The sequence below is a fragment of the Plecotus auritus genome (genome assembly GCF_963455305.1).
Source record: "Plecotus auritus genome assembly, chromosome: 4".
In the NCBI taxonomy this organism is placed as follows: domain Eukaryota; kingdom Metazoa; phylum Chordata; class Mammalia; order Chiroptera; family Vespertilionidae; genus Plecotus; species Plecotus auritus.
This window is the reverse complement of record NC_137775.1, coordinates 89150965-89167309: the sequence shown is the minus strand read 5'-3', so window position 1 is coordinate 89167309 and position 16345 is coordinate 89150965. Positions and strand designations below refer to the sequence as shown.

The window sequence follows — 16345 nt, the reverse complement described above, 5'->3', positions numbered from 1 at the left end:
AATTTTTCTCTTCTAAATTACACTTAAGTGAAAATAAAAAGAAGAAAGAAAGAAAAACAATAATAAGCTTTGCTGGTAGATCTCTACCATTTTCATACATCCTAGAAGAGAAGGTAGTAAACAAAGTTTCTGCAACCGTAAGTGATGCTTAGAGGAAAATTAAATCATTGAGTGATGCCAGGACTGATTATTCTACTGCACTTTAAAAGCAAGAGATTGCAGTCTGTGAGTCCAAAGTGGTTTCATATGGACTGCCACAGTTGTGGTTTACGCTTGAAACTATAACCTGTCAAATTAGAAGCAGGCAAGGCCTGTGCTCTTAACGGTTCCACTTTCTACTGTCTACAGTTATGTCTACAAGTTCAGCACTTTTATTCAGTACGACTGTGTTATTTGGAGGAGTAGAATATCAAAACTGCTCTTTTTAAAAAACCTTGGTTAGAGAAGATTTTAGTTAGGATATAAAGCTTAGAGAAACTACCAATCTAATTTTTATTATATAGATAAAGCTGACTTTCATTGCAACTATTTTTATCAACTATTGATATTTTATTATCCTGGGTTAATTCTAAGTAATGTATAATGCAACTACAGGTATATAAACTGCATAAATTCCCAAGCTTATTTCACCCAGCATTGACAGAAATGTTATTGACTCTAACTTGTACCTTAACGACTCATCATCTTTCCAGGACTACAGTAGCCTGCTATGATGTCTCCGTGTTTCTCCTTGATTGGGGAATGCCCTTCTGGGCAATTGGCTTAGTTCACGGAGATTTTCCCATCAGGAGTGAAAAGCTACTTGTTCAATTTTACTAATGTTTTATGTGGAGTTCTTCCTTAATGAATCTTCCTTCATGCCCATTTGTATAATGTAAAAATGTTTTTAAAATAAAGCATAAACAATATTTGCTCTCTGTCATAAGTGAAACCATGCCACTAAACAATCATATCCTGTTTAGGCCATAATGACATCAGAAATATATGTTTATCATCTGCATGGGACAACTGAGCATGTTTTTGGCCCAAGGCAGAGTTGAACTAAAACCATTTGCAGTTGTCCCAAACCAAGATAACCACACATTTCTAAGGTAATTGATACCTAAGAAGAACACTGCTTTTAGATCACAGTTCCTGATCTAAGCATACTAATTCTTTAAAGAAGGCTGTTAAAGTTTATAAACCATGTATGTCTATTGGACTTCCTCCAAAATTTAACATGAAATAATTATATTCTTAGCATGCATAGAGACTATGATAAAGTGGGTACTTAGCATGATCTTTTGGAGTTCTGAAATTACCTCTCTTGCCTAATTTAAAGAGAAAAGGGAAAATGGGGATTTTTTTTTTTAACATGTAAAAGTATAATAATAATAAGTATCATAAGGATAATGCCTTGTATTTTGGATGGCATTCAAATGAAATCAATCATTACTTTTATTTTCTCAAAGTATTTAAGGAAACAATTTTATGAATAGATATGCTGAGGTAAATAGAAGGCATACAATTTTCATATTCATTGTTAAAACATATCCAGGGAATCCAAACACATGTCACTAACTTCGAGTTACAGTGATATAAAGCATGTAATTGCCCTGGATACTACCTTAGCTAGTAAGTCCAACCATAGCCTGGAACTACAGCCTGAAAAAGTTCTTCACGCTATATTCCAACACAAATGCAGTTAAGGATTACCTTTGCTCACAAAGCTAACTGGATATTTGGAATAAAAATAAATAAATATCTAATCATGAATTAGCTTTTAAGGAATAAAATATCAGTAAAACTAAGATCCTGAAAAAAAGAAGGAAGCCCAGGGAAATCTATCTATACTAAAAGAAGGAAACAGAGAAACAGGAAACTGAAGTCCTCTCTCCACATCAACTCTGAAGGCAGAGTCTAACATCCTCTCCAGTCTACTCCACTGCACAATACTGTCTTCAGACATGAAACCACTGATTGAGGCATTTCAGACGACATGCAAGGAACATAATAACAGAACCAAATAGCATAGGCACTGCGAACTGCAATGTTATTCTTTAATGTAAAAAGAGAAGAATGAACTATACCTCCATTCTTTCTTGTTTAACTTCATCAATTTCATCATCTTCAAACATTGCCAAGAGTTCTCCTGTTTGGTCAATAGAGTTGAGAAAGTCTTGAGCGATTTTCTGTCTTTTGTTTGCATTATTACTGCCACTCAATTTGTCTTCATGGAGATAAAGGAAAGAAAATAATGTTTAATAAGGTTACATCAGTACCAATCATTACATGCATTGAGTAATGAATATGAAATTCAGAATTAGAATTTTCTCAAAATAATTTTTAAAATAAATTTTTGCATCAAAAATAAAAGTGTTAAGTGTTATAGAATTAAATCATTTATTCATCTCATAAGATTGAGAGAAGAAAATCAAATTATCAATTACCACAATAAGTGTTAATGGATTAAAATTCCACACCCCCCTCCCTCCCCAAAAAAAGAGGGAAAGGCTCTCAGATTTGGAAAAAGAATCCTGTTATAGCAGGCCTAATTAAAAACAAAAACAAAGGCATTAAAAAACCCCATCTGAACTGAGCCATTAAATTAAAAGAAGAGATTATTATACACATTGCTGTGGCAAACATTTGAAACCGAAAGGGATGAGATTTTATTATTTTTCTTTTAAGAGATAAAACTATCATACTTATTTAAAAGCAAAACATAAGTCTGAGAAAGTTATTACAATATTGCAATAGGTAATTAATAAAGTTTAATGCATTAAAGTATCAGTCTGAATTAGTGAGTAAATTAGTGAGAATGAACTAGATTATTTTTTAATGTGATAAAATATCTTTATATCAAATAAAGAAAACCCAACATCTTAGGGTGAAAACATCCATTTTTTTTCACCGTTAATTATGATGTGAGCTGTGAGTTTTTCATAGATGGCTATATTGGTCACTTTGGATGCTATAGTAAATATAGCATAGACTGGATGGCTAAAGAACAAATATTTATTCTCATAGTTCTGAAGGCTGGGAAGGCCAAGATCAGGTGCTGGTAGACCTGGTGTCTGAGGAAGGCCTGCTCCCTGGTTTGCAGATGGCAGTCTTTCCTCATGTCCTTCCCATGGCAAATTACCCAAATCCAAAAGTCTCTCATGAGAGGAACACTCAACAATCTAGGAAGAGAAGGGAACTTTCTCAACCTGACAGAGGTCATTGCTGTGAACTGAGTGTCCCCTCTAAAATTCATATGTTGAAACCTAAACAACAATGTGATGGTACTTTGAGGTAAACACTTTGGAAGGTAATTACGTCATGAGGGGGGAGCCTTCATGAATGGAATTAGTGCCTGTATAAGAAGATACACAAGAGAGCTTTGAAAAAGGTGAAGGGATTGAGAAGTGCAGATCAGTAGTTACAAAACAGTCATGGGGATATAAAGTACAGCGTAGGAAATATAGTCAGTAATATTTTAATAACTATGTATAGAGCCAGTTGGGTACTGGAAATATCAGGGGGAACACTTGTTTTGAGGCAAACCATTCAGAGACCCGATTTTCCACTTCTTCATATGTTTTGAAGTGCTGCTCAGAAAGTACGTGTGCCACCGATTAGAACAAGTAGTAATCTGAAGGAGCAAGGTTTGGTGAATACAGCGGGTGGGTTAATATTTCCCAGGCAAGATCTTTTAGCATGTCTTTAACTGGTTTTGAAGTATGTGATGGTGCGTTATCATGAAGCAAAATTACTTTGCGTGTCTTCTGGAACATTCTGGTCATTTCATGATCAAAGCATGGTTCAAATTGATTATTTGTTGTCGGTAGCAATCAATATTAACGGTTTCACCTGGTTTTAGAAGCTCATAATACACCACACCTTTCTGATCCCTCCAAACAGAGCATTGTCTCCTTTCCAAAGCAATTTGGCCTTGCAGTCGATGTTGATGGTTGACTTGGATCAACCATGATTTTGTGCATTTGGGATTCTCAAAATAAATCCACTTTTCATTGCCAGTCACAATTCGATGCATAAAAGACTTTCTTTCATGCCGCTGAAGCAACATTTTACTGATGACTTTTCGGTTTTTCATTTGTCTTTCATTCAGTTGATGTGGCCCCCATTTTCCTTCCTTTAAAATCTTTCCCATTGCTTGTAAATGATCGGAAATTGTTTGCTGAGCAACGTTTAATCTTTCTGCAAGTTGTTTTTGAGTATGACATGCATCTTCATCCAATAATGCTTGTAATTGTTGGTCTTCAAACTTTTTCAGTTGACCTGGACATTCTTTGTCTTTCACATAGAAATCACCACTTTTAAAGCATTTAAACCAGTGTTCACAAGTATCTTGAGATGAAGCATGTTCATCATAAGCTTCCCGAAGTATTCAGCAGCACTTTTCTTCAAAATAAAGTAATGAATTAAAACTTCCTGCAAATGCTCTTTTTTTTGGCACGAAATTTGACATTTTTAAGTGTAAAAGTATCTATGACATTAACACCTTCAGCAAATTTGACATATGAAGTTTTGAAGCTTGTTGTCAATACAACAAAATAGCATACATATCAAATCGTATATATATAAACTATGTGTAACTCCATCTATTGAAAAAAATCCTCATTATTAACTGGTACACCTGGTATGTTATTAATATGATGAATTACACAAATTGTTTTTTCATTTTAAACCAATCTTCCATTTCTGGGATAAATCCCACTTGGTAATGGTGTATAACACTTTTTCGATGTTGCTGGATTTGATTTACCAGTATTCTGTTGAGAATTCCTGCATCTATATTAAAAAAAGACATTAGTCTGTAGTTTTTTTCCCCTTGTGATGTCTTTGCATGAATTTCATATAAGGTAATACTGACCTTGTAGAGTGAGAAAGTATTGGTATTATTGTTCTTTAAACATTTGTTGGAATTCATCAGTGAAATCATCTGGGCATGGGTTTTTCTTTGGAGGAAGTTTTTAAACGACTAATTCAAACTATTTATCATAGGTCTACTCAGATTTTATATTTCTTCTGGATGCAGTTTCAGTCTTTTAGGAAAGAAAGTAAATATTTATATATTTATTTACCAAGTCTATTTCTTTTTGCAATTTGAACCACCGTGTGTCACTCCTGACTCCAATATAGCTCTGTTACCACCCATTTCATTGATGTTGTTAATATCAAATATATTACATACCTACATGTTACAGACCCAACATTATAAATATTGTTATTGCTTTATACAATTGTTTTTAAATCAGTTGAGAAGAAAAATAAATATGCAATTATATCGTCTCATATTTACCTACATAGTTATCTTTATTTCCTTATATATGGGTGGGTAGATTCAAATTGTCATTTGGTACAACTTGCTTTCAGCCTGAAGAACTTCCTTTAGCAGTCTTCATATGAGTCCACTAGCAAGAAATTCCCTCCATTTTTGTTTATCTGGACATATCTTTATTGTGCCTTCATTTTTGAAAGGTTTTGCTGAACATGTTTCTTGGTTGACATATTTTCTTTCAGTTCTTTGAATATGTAACCCTACTATTATCTGACCTATCTATATATCCTATATAATAAATAGGTAATATGCAAATTGACCAGCACTCCAACACACAAGATGGCCACCCCCATGTGGACACAAGATGGCTGCCACAAGGTGGCCGGTAGGGGAGGACAGTTGTGGGCAATCACCCCAGCAGGGGAGGGCAGTTGGGAGGGACCAGGCCTACAAGGGAGGGCAGTTGAAGGCGATCAGGCCTGCAGGGGAGGGCAGTTAGGGGTGACCGGGCCAGCAGAGGGGGGCAGTTGGGGGCGACCAGGCCTGCAGGGGAGGACAGTTGCGGGGGACTCAGGCCTGCAGGGGAGGGCATTTGAGGGCGACCAGGCCTGCAGGGGAGGACAGGGGTGACCAGGCTGGCAGGGTAGGGCATTAGGGGCGACCGGGCCTGCAGGGGAGGACAGTTAGGGGTGACCAGGCTGGCAGGGGAAGACAGTTAGGGGCAACCAGACCTGCAGGGGAAGGCAGTTGGGGGTGACCAAGCTGGCAGGGGAGGGCAGTTAGGGGCAATGGGGCTGGCAGGGGAGGGAAGTTAGGGGCGACCAGGCTGGCAAGGGAGGGAAGTTAGGGGTGACCAGGCCAGCAGGGGAGGGCAGGTGAGGGCGACCAGGCCTGCAGGGGAGGACAGTTAGGGGTGACCGAGCCAGCAGTGGAAGGCAGTTGGGGGCGACCAGGTCAGCAGGGGAGAACAGTTAGGGGTGACCAGGCCGGCAGGGGAGGGCAGTTAGGGGCAATCTAGCCAGCACAGGAGCAATTAGGCATCGATCAGGCTGGCAGGGGAGTGGTTAGGGGGTGATCAGGAAGGCAGGCAGAAGCGGTTAAGGGCAATAAGGCAGGCAGGCAGGCAGGTGAGCGGTTCGGAGCCAGCAGTCCTGGATTGTGAGAGGGCAGTCGGACATCCCTCGAGTGGTTCCAGATTGGAGAGGGTGCAGGCTGGGCTGAGAGACACACGCACCCCCTCCTGTGCATGAATTTTGTGCACCAGGCCTCTAGTATATATATATAAAGCCAGAGACCAGAACGCCATAATGACCAAATGACCAGTTGCTATGATGCCCACTGTGGCCAACAAACTGGCCCGATCAGGGGTGGGACCGGCTGGCCAACTTCCCCCCCACCCCCGCAGGCCTTTCCCCCTGGCTAGCCCCGCCCCTGATTGGCCTGCCCCACCCCAATTGGCCTGCAACCCCTCCCCCTGTCCACCCCCCCCCCCCCGATTGCTCCCCACAACCCCAATGGGGGTGAGGCTGGCCAGCCAACCTCTTGCAGCCCCTCCCCCGAATGGCCCCCAGCTAGCTCTGCCCCCGATCACCCCCCCCACTCCAATCAGGGCCAGGGCCTGCCGGCCAACCACCCATGGCCCCTACCCCAGGCCACTGGCCCCCAATTGCCCTCCCACCCCAATTGGGGGCGAGGACAGTAGGCCCACTGCCCACAGCCCATCCCCTCGACTAGCGCCACTCCCGATCAGCCCCCCACCACCCCAATCGCCCCATGGCCCCTGCCCCCAGCCAGCTCTGCCCCTGATTGGCCCCACCTACACCAATCAGGGGTGGGATTGGCCAGCCAACCTCCTGGAGCCCCTCCACCCAGATGGCCCTGCCAGCCCAATCAGTCTTCGGCCCCTCCCTCCAGCCAGCTCTGTCCCCGATCGGCCCCCCCAAACTCCAATCAGAGCCAGAGCCTGCAGGCCAACCACCCATGGCCCCTCTCCCAGGCTTCTGGCCCCCAATCACCCCCCCACACCAATCGGGGGTGGGGCTGGCTGGCCAACCTCCCACGGCTCCTCCCCTAGCCCCTTTCGGGGGCAGGGCCAGTTGGCCCTCTAGCCCATAGCCCCTCCCCACGGCTTGCCCTGTCCCCAATCAACCCCCCCACCCCAATAGGTGGCAGGACCGTGGCCCCTCCCCCCAGCTGGCCCAGTCCTGATTGGGCCCTGATCAGGGTGGGCCTGCCAGCCAACCTCCTGCCGTCTCCTCCTCCCGACAGGCCTGACTCCAATCCCCCAAGTGGGGCCGGGCCAGCTGGACCCCACCTGTGCAGGAATTCATGCACTGGGCCTCTAGTATTGTTAATAAGAAGTCAGCTGTTAATAATATTGTTAGGGTTCTGTTGTATATGATGAGGTGCTTTTTTCTTACAGCTTTCATGATTTTCTCTTTGCCTTTGTCTTTCAACACTACTAGAATGTGTCTAAGTGTGGACTGCTATGTGTTTATCCTACCTGGACACTGTTGAGCTGTTTGGATGCATAGATTAATAGTTTTCATCAAAGTTGGAAGCTTTTCCATCATTATTTCTTTGAAAATTTTTTTCCTGCTCTTTTTTCTCTTTCCTTACCTTCTGGTAGTCTTATTATGCATATGTTGGCTCACTTAATGGTGTCTCATATTTCTCTGAAGCTCTTGATTTTCTTTCATTCTTGTTTCTCTTGGTACTTCAGACTGCATAATCTTTAACAATCTGTTCTAGTTCACCAATTATTTTTCTTCAAATATTTTCCATTCAAAGTTACCATGAGCCCCTCTACTGAATTTTTCAGGTTGGTTTCATACTTTTCAACTCCAGAATTTCCATTAGCTTCTTTTTATAATTTCTAACTTTTAATTGATATTCTCTATTTTATAAAACACTGCAATCATACTTTCTTCTGTTCTTTAAACATGGTCTCCTTTAGTTCTTTGAACATATTTATAATAGGTATTTTGAAGTTTTTGTCTCCAAGTCCAACATCTGGGCCTTTTGTGTTGTCTGCTCCCCAACCCCTTTCAGGGATCACACATACCTATTTCTTTGCATATCTAGTATTTTGTTATTACGGCTGTTGAAAATGGAGTAGTATACTACATTTAGGTAGTATATTGCAGCAACTTAGATAATAATTCCCTTCCCTGCCTGGGGCTTGTTGTCATCATTTGCTTGTTTATTTGCTCAGTGATGGCTGAACTAGTTCAATACAATCTCTTTCCCTCCTAGTGTGCAGCCTCAGAAGTTGCTCCTCAGAGGCACAGACTTGAGCATACAAACAGTCTTCTCATTTACCAGGGATGACTGCTTTTAGTCAATTTCTCTTTGGCTTTCACTTTTCCTGATCTCCCCACTAAGTTACTGACTGGTCTGACTCTATTTACTGATATCACAAACAGCTGTTACTTCCACTAATTCCTGGCTGACTGCTCTATTGCTTTTGTTAATACTCTTGAGCATGGATTGCTCCACAGAATGATCTACATAATGCTGGGCCTCTTTGCAGAGTTAAGGTACTGTCAGCTTTTAAGTTTTGCTCTGATCCCAGGAGGACACTTCTTATCTGTCTCTTTCCTTTGTTTCCTCTGTTAAACTTTTAGCTTATGCACTATTTATGCTTGTTGTAACTAGTATCAAGAAATTACCAGCTTCCTCTTAATTGCTCACCACAAGGATCTCCACTGTTTTTACCTGCTCTGTTCTAGTCAGTCCCCTTAGGGAGGGCTGCAGAGCTGTCCAGTTATTGTCCTGCCTTTCCATCTGTGCAGAATCTTTGACCACTATACTGGAGCTGGGGGTGGAAACAGCAATCAGTGTCTCCTGGAGAAACTATCCTGGATTCAAGAATCGGGAGTTGGTCAAAGATGGGAATTCTGTCTTTTAGGCTTGTCCCTTCAGACATGGATCTTTACTCCCTATGAGAAAGCTAAGGTGGGGGCGATCAGGGCCCAGAATTCTCAGCCTGCTATGTCTGCGGTGGAACTTCCCTATGAATAGAGGCTGAGAGGAAGCTCCAGTCCATGTAGTTATGCCTGCCTAGAATAGAGCTTCTGCAACGTGGAGCCAGAGGTGAGAGATGCTGACCTCCTGCCCTTCCTGGGGTGAAACTGTTACCCTAGACTGGGAGCTGGAAAAGCAGGTGTCCAGTGTTCTTGGCCACACTTGCCCATAGTAAAGCTTCTATCATACTGAGATGGGGTGGCAGGATAGGCTGGGAGGAGGGGGATGTTGGGAGTAGGTCATGGCTCAAAAGCAACAGACTCACTGGTCTTAATGAGATTTAGAAGATTTTCTTGAACATGTGTTTGTTTCTTCATTTGCTGTATGCTCTTAGGACAATTACTAAAAAAAACAAACAAAACTTAAACTATAATTAAAAAATTTTTCACTAGGTAAACGTCTTTCACCGGGGAAGAGAACCACACTCTTCACATGACCATTATACAAATCCCACCTCAGTAGATGTATTTCACTTGAGTAAATAGTGTATTGTATACATTATATCAACTTTTAAAAAATTTTATATGACACACAAAATAAGAAAATTTAAATGAGTATAAAGAGGAGATACTTGAAATTAATAAGAGAGGACAGAGAACTGATATGACGATGCTGGTGCAACTGATTACCATTCTGAGCATTGTGATGTTCAAAGTATGGTATTGATAGCTATCATTTATTCAGCAGCAGGAATGTATCAGGAGCTTTTCATACATTAGGTTGAAATTTCATAATAATTACACATGGTAATTGGTATAATTTCTGACTTATAAATAAGAAAACTGACCCTTAGTGTCTTACAGAGAGGAAGCAGAGAATGGGGATTAATTGAAATTCAAATCTACTTTACTTCAAATCTGTACTCTTTATGCTCTTCATAAAAGGGAACATTTAAATTAATCTGGAGAACTACTTTCCAGGAATTAAATTCTATGAGAATTTCAGGAATATTAAATAGACAACACTGACTAAACATTTGATGAGAATATTTTTTTTTGCATGGATATTACAATTGCTGATTTGTTGAGGGTAAATGAAAGTAGTTTCTTTCAAAGTCTGTTAATTCTTCAGTTGGTTTTGAGTAGTTTTCTGGAATTCTTAATCCAGAAGAGTTTGTTTAGATACTTTATCAATATATATATGTCAGCAATAAATACCACTATGCAGTCACTGTGTTAAATCCAAAATATATTATTTTTAAAACATAATATACGTTGAACCTTGAACAATGTGAGGTTTAGGTGTACCAAACACAGTTCAGTCAAAAATTCACCTGTAACTTTTGACTCCCCCAGCACTTAACTATTAATAGCCTACTGTTTACTGGAAGCTATCCTGATAACATACATTGTCAATTAACACATATTTTTTATATTATATATATTATATACTGCATTCTTACAATAAAATAAACTAGATAAAGAAAATATTATTAAGAAAATCATAAGAGAAAATACATTTATATTATTTATTGAAAAAAATCTGCATATAAATGGACCCACAATTCAAATCCATGTTGTTCAAGAGTCAACTGTATTTATTTTAATTCAATAGCATTGTTTAGTAATTATCTATTTTGGCTTAGCATTGTTAGATTCTGCAACATTAATATTTTTTCTAAATATTCCAGAACGAAGAATTGAGTTGGAAAATCAGATAAGGAAAATTTTCTACTCTGCATTAGTTTTTTTTACCGGATTTCAAACAGCATAGAAATACACACAAAACAAGGTGATTTTACATCATAAAATATATCAGATACTTTCTATAATAAATTAAGAAAAACCAATATGTATCAATTTCAAAGACATAATAGGTCTGGTTCTCTACATCCACTAGAGAAAAATTATGCTTGCTAAAACAATGTTTTAAATCAACACAATTTCCTTAGTTTCATGATATTCTGAATAAAGCAGGTCATATTATTAAAAGACAGAATTTAAATACCAGATTACTATTAAGTCATATAAGTAGAAAATGATAAGAATTAGCTGTCAACTAAATAAAATTTTGGATAATTTCTAAACTACATTATTTAACAGAAGTACATATATTCTACTCTGACTAGAATACCTTCATTGACATTGCATAAATGTGAGTTCCAGCATTCCTGTGTCACTGTTCTAGTTTAGTGTTTTGTTTAGATTACCTTCAAGAAGATCATCCTCGTCTATGCCTTTGACAATCTTTGATTTGTAGTCTCGGAAAAACATGTATTTTAACAGTCTTCTAAGTTTTTTCTATTAAAAATATGAAATCAGTAAATAAGAAACCTTATACATATATTCACTTTACTGAGTAAAGACTAATAACTAAATTTAATAAAGTAGTACCCCAGAATCACTGGGGGAAATACGCCAATTCCCAGCATAATACTATGTAATAAAAAAATGTAGTCACAAATTAAACATAAAAGTTGAAACACAAGTATTTTTAAAAGCACTTTTCATTTACAAGTATACAGATGCTCCAGAATTACAATAATTACCTTTATATTTTGGTCGTATAAAGAGCCTTAAATTCTTTCTGAAGACTGTGAGAAATATCACACTCTCCATACAAAGCTATTTTATTTTTTTAAATGATTTATAAACAATCCAGACAAGGAGTTTGTAACAACTGCTTTAAAAAGGCATGCACTCTCCTTTTATTGTTTTTTATTCTCTGAGACTTTTATTTTATTTAAAAGAGCTGGTTTATATTTCTGGAAAACATTCAGTAATATGAGAAACATATTTTTATAAAACTCAAAGCTGATTAATGATAGTTGGGTCTTAATGATGGCTTTCCTTAGGTTTATTAGAAAACCATAATACTGCTTAGCTCTAAAAGTAACTTACAAATACTTTGTAATTTGTTGTGTGCTTACACTTGGAATGTATTATTATTGGTTCTTGACCTTTAAGGTTAAGATACTGTAACAGCTGAAAACTATTGCATTTTACAAAGCTCTTTTACATGCATTTTATTTGATATTTTCAGTAGCCCTGAGATATAGACAACTATAATCATCTCCTTTTTATACTTAGAAAAATTGAGGTTAAAATTAGTCTTGCTACTAGAGCTTAGCAGGGTCACAGGTAAAAGATAACCTTTGAACCTTAGTTTCTTTATTTACAAAGTAAGTAAACTACCTATGTTACAGGATTATTGTGAGGAATAATCTGCCTCGTGTAATATGTAAAACATAGACAGTCAATAAATACTGCTTTATATAAACTGAAATCATGAAAAGAAAAAAACAGGTCTTTCGCTATCCTTTTCTCTGCTGATTTTGTACAGTACTTTAGATTGTATTTTGTCTTACATCACTCCTGTGAACTACTTTAAATTCTGTTTAGAAAATATCATCATATAAATAAAAGTATTATTTTAAGGAGAAAGATGATAACAATGGCAACTATAATATTATAGCTATGTTCTCAGGTGCTAAAATGATTCTGGTTAAGAGTCCCACTGGGCAGTAAAGGGCATTGTCAATTAGTGTATGCTCCTGACGTTTCAATAGGATTTAAAATTTTACTTTCCCCAAAGGCAGGAAAACGTGCCAATGTGGACTTTTTGTGTGTGTGCTAGCCTCTTCACCTCCATCAATGAAAAGGAAAACTTGACTAGATACATTCTGCTAACTCCCTCTTCCCAGATGCCTTCATAGGGAATCCTGGCTCCAGGCCAGCCATGGGCAAACTACGGCCCGCGGGCCGGATCCGGCTGTTCTATCCGGTTCTCTTGCTCTCCCCTCCACTCCTTTACTTTGAATTTATATTAGTTCACACAAACACTCCATCCATGCTTTTGTTCCGGCCCTCTGGTCCAGTTTAAGAACCCATTGTGGCCCTCGAGTCAAAAAGTTTGCCCACCCCTGCTCCAGGCCCTCATTTCTGCCAACAGCACCTTTCGGCTCCTTCCTCCTAGGACCACTGCTATGTAAGCCTATTTTTCCTTAGTCCTCCAAGTTTAATGGTCACCAAATCCTGCCTATTTTGACTCTTCATGATCTCTTTGAATTCTTCCTTCCTATCCAGTTCCAGAACCAACACAGTAATCAGATTTTTGTCTAGATTGCTCAACCAGAATCCTGGTGAGTTCTTCTGTGTTTGGTTCATTCTAGATATAATTGCATGAGTCTTACCCCAGGCAGAAACCTCCACTGCAAAAAAATCCTACATCTTCTACATCTAATCATATAATCTTAAAATTGTGTGAGTCTTAAAGTGCTTCTTTCAACTAAATCATACTGGTTTTCTAAACTAAAAACTGGGAAGACTTTTGATAAAAAACAGAGCCACAAGCATACAAAAATGGTGGCAGAGGAATGGGTGAGTATAACAAAAGGAAAAATCAGTGGAGAAATGAAAGATGGGACTGACATTGGGAACAAGGCATTGCTTGCTCATTTACAATTACATCTGTCAAACACACTGTGATTATATTTTAACATGTACCTTTTACATGAAACGTATTAAAACCCATAAAATTTTATAAAATATTTTCAACTAGCTACTCATGGAAGAGAGTTATGACAAAATTAGACATGTAAATACCAGTTCAGATATTTTTATAACAGTGTTCAAAGAATAATAAAAGTAGATCTTTAAGTATTAAAAAACCCTAGACATTATGTTATATATTCATGCTAATGGAATATACATCTTGATTGATTTTCTTTTTCCTATAAACTAGTGTCACAGAATAAACTTTGTATTTCAAGCTAAAAAATTACTCTCTGAAAGCCTATAATACTGTATAAAATTAGAAGAAAAGTAAATATGCCACTCACTTAACAGAACAGTAAATATTTAATGACTATTATGTGGCAATGAACATGTCAAAATAGGTGTGTACAGATAAGTGAGAATTAGTTGTCAACATAGTTTTACATACATGCCTTTGCCCATGTTAAAAAAAAATAAATTCTTTTATAGTAAACCATTCTGTCATGCAAACTATGAAGACTAAAATACCAATTCAATAGTTATGATACCAATTTGAAAGCTATGTAAAAAGGGTATTTAGTTTCCTCATATAAGTATAGTTAAGCATCAAACATTGCATTTTAATTCAGTAGAACATTTTAGATTACCTTATCTTTGCGCATCAAAAACAGAAGATCTTCAGCAGATATTACCCTTGCTCCCCGGAGCTGAGAAACTTCAGCAGCTTGGTGTAACTGAAAACAACAAAATTTAGGAATTTTTCTCAATATAAATTAAATACATGGCAGTCATGATGTCTCAAGAAAGAAAAAATACATTAAATTAAACATTTTGGGGAACAATTCAGCCATCACATTACTGTTTTTAAAAGTAAAATGTCTTATGTTTTAAGGTATAAAAAATGCAATTAAATTAACTTATAAGCCCACCTATAACTGATACAATAAATAGAAATCCTTGATTTCTTTCATGCAAAAGAAAAATCACATGCAGCTTCCAGAAATGCATTAATACACCTGAAAATAATTTTATGAAATTGTATCCTCATATCCATGTGAGCAATGGTTTCACTCAGTATCACTAGTTGAATAAGTATATTATTAATCTGAACTCCCATGCTGGTATGATTTGAAATAGGCCCATTCAGACCTTTAAAAGATCAACAAAAACAGTAGCTGTTTCTAATATCCAAAGGAAAAAAAATAGTTTTAGTTTTGGCAAGTCTTCAGTGGGCAAAGGATTCAGTCCATAAATCATAATACGGGACTGCATTAATTTCTTTCCACACTAATCACATGCACACAAAAAGTTAACTGTATCTGGAATGCACAACACAAAACATACAGCATGAAAAGTTAGAGTCCCCCTGAAATGTTCATCTGGGCCCTTATATCTACAAAGTCGGGAGTTTTCTGGAATTCAGAAGTCATAGAAACACAATCTTACTTGAAAATGCCCTGGAAAAGAAAAGAATGTGAAAAATGATAGTCCTATTTTTTGGCACAGGCATTCACTTTCTTATTTTGATTAGTTAGAAGGAACATAAAATACATCCAGCTGAAAAAAATAAAGATGCTGCAGAAAACTCTACAAAATGTGCCTGTAACTTCTTTCAAACTTGATCACACCATCGTGATTGCACCAAACCAACTCTATCCAATATTACAAAAATATTTACATATAAAAGCTGTTTCTGAATGCACCATTCTTTGAAAGGAATAAATCTAACACATATTACTGAGAACTAATCTTTATAAAGTGACACACTGTTATCTTAACAATTATAAGAAATCAAATAGAGCATTTGTACTAAAGAAATTCTGCTTGAATGTTTAAGCGATTTTTCTAAGTAAGCTTCAAACCTTGTCTAAATACACAGACTACAAAATAGACTACAAACTCCCTATGTGTCAACCTTACCACTGAACTTCCTGGATACTGGTGGTTGGCATATAAACATAATTCTACCTAAATATAGAAAATTAAATTTAACTGTGAACCATTTAAAAAGAAATCTTGGGGGAAGGTTTTTTAAAAAGATGATGTATTTATTCAGAAAGAATCTAAATGTTTTCAGCAGGAAAATTTAAACATTTTTTCTAAAAACTGGAAGAGTACCAGGGAAATATGTATACACATGTGTGTATTTTCCAAATAAAAACATTTCTATCAGAGTCTAAAATACATGCAATCAGTGTGAAGAACAATATGGACTCAATGTCCATTTGTCTGTACACATACAGAGAACAGGAGGCAGCGCTGTCAAGTACTACACAATATCAGTAACTTTACTATGTTAAGAAAGGGTCGGGATAAGTATATATCCCTAAACAGCTTTACCATTAATTAGTCAGTTATTTATCCACACTACATCTATATGATCTGTATTTATAACACTCTCAAAAATGTTCATTTACAAACATTAAGTAGGAAAAATGAGAAAATAAAGACAAAGAGTTAGACATTTTATTTTTTAATTTTTAAAATATATTTGCATTGATTTCAGAGGGGGAGAGGGAGAGATAAAAATATCATTGATGAGAGTGAATCATTGATCGGCTGCCTGCTGCACGCCCCACACTGGGGATGGAGCCCACAACTCGGGCATGTGCCCTGA

The 16345-nt window shown here is 37.7% G+C and overlaps 1 protein-coding gene across 2 annotated transcripts in view; it reads right to left on the bottom strand.

Moving 5' to 3' along the window:
- SUPT3H (SPT3 homolog, SAGA and STAGA complex component) overlaps window positions 1-16345 on the bottom strand; it is a gene marked incomplete at its 3' end in the record, with an annotated part of 513397 nt that overhangs the window by 151567 nt on the left and 345485 nt on the right. For both annotated transcript variants that reach the window (XM_080664742.1, XM_080664741.1), the window contains exons 4-6: window positions 14376-14462; window positions 11442-11532; window positions 2070-2209 (exon numbers count right to left, since the gene is read on the bottom strand). In XM_080664742.1, coding sequence (XP_080520868.1) covers window positions 2070-2209; window positions 11442-11532; window positions 14376-14462 — 318 coding nt within the window. The remainder of the gene's footprint in view (window positions 1-2069; window positions 2210-11441; window positions 11533-14375; window positions 14463-16345) is intronic.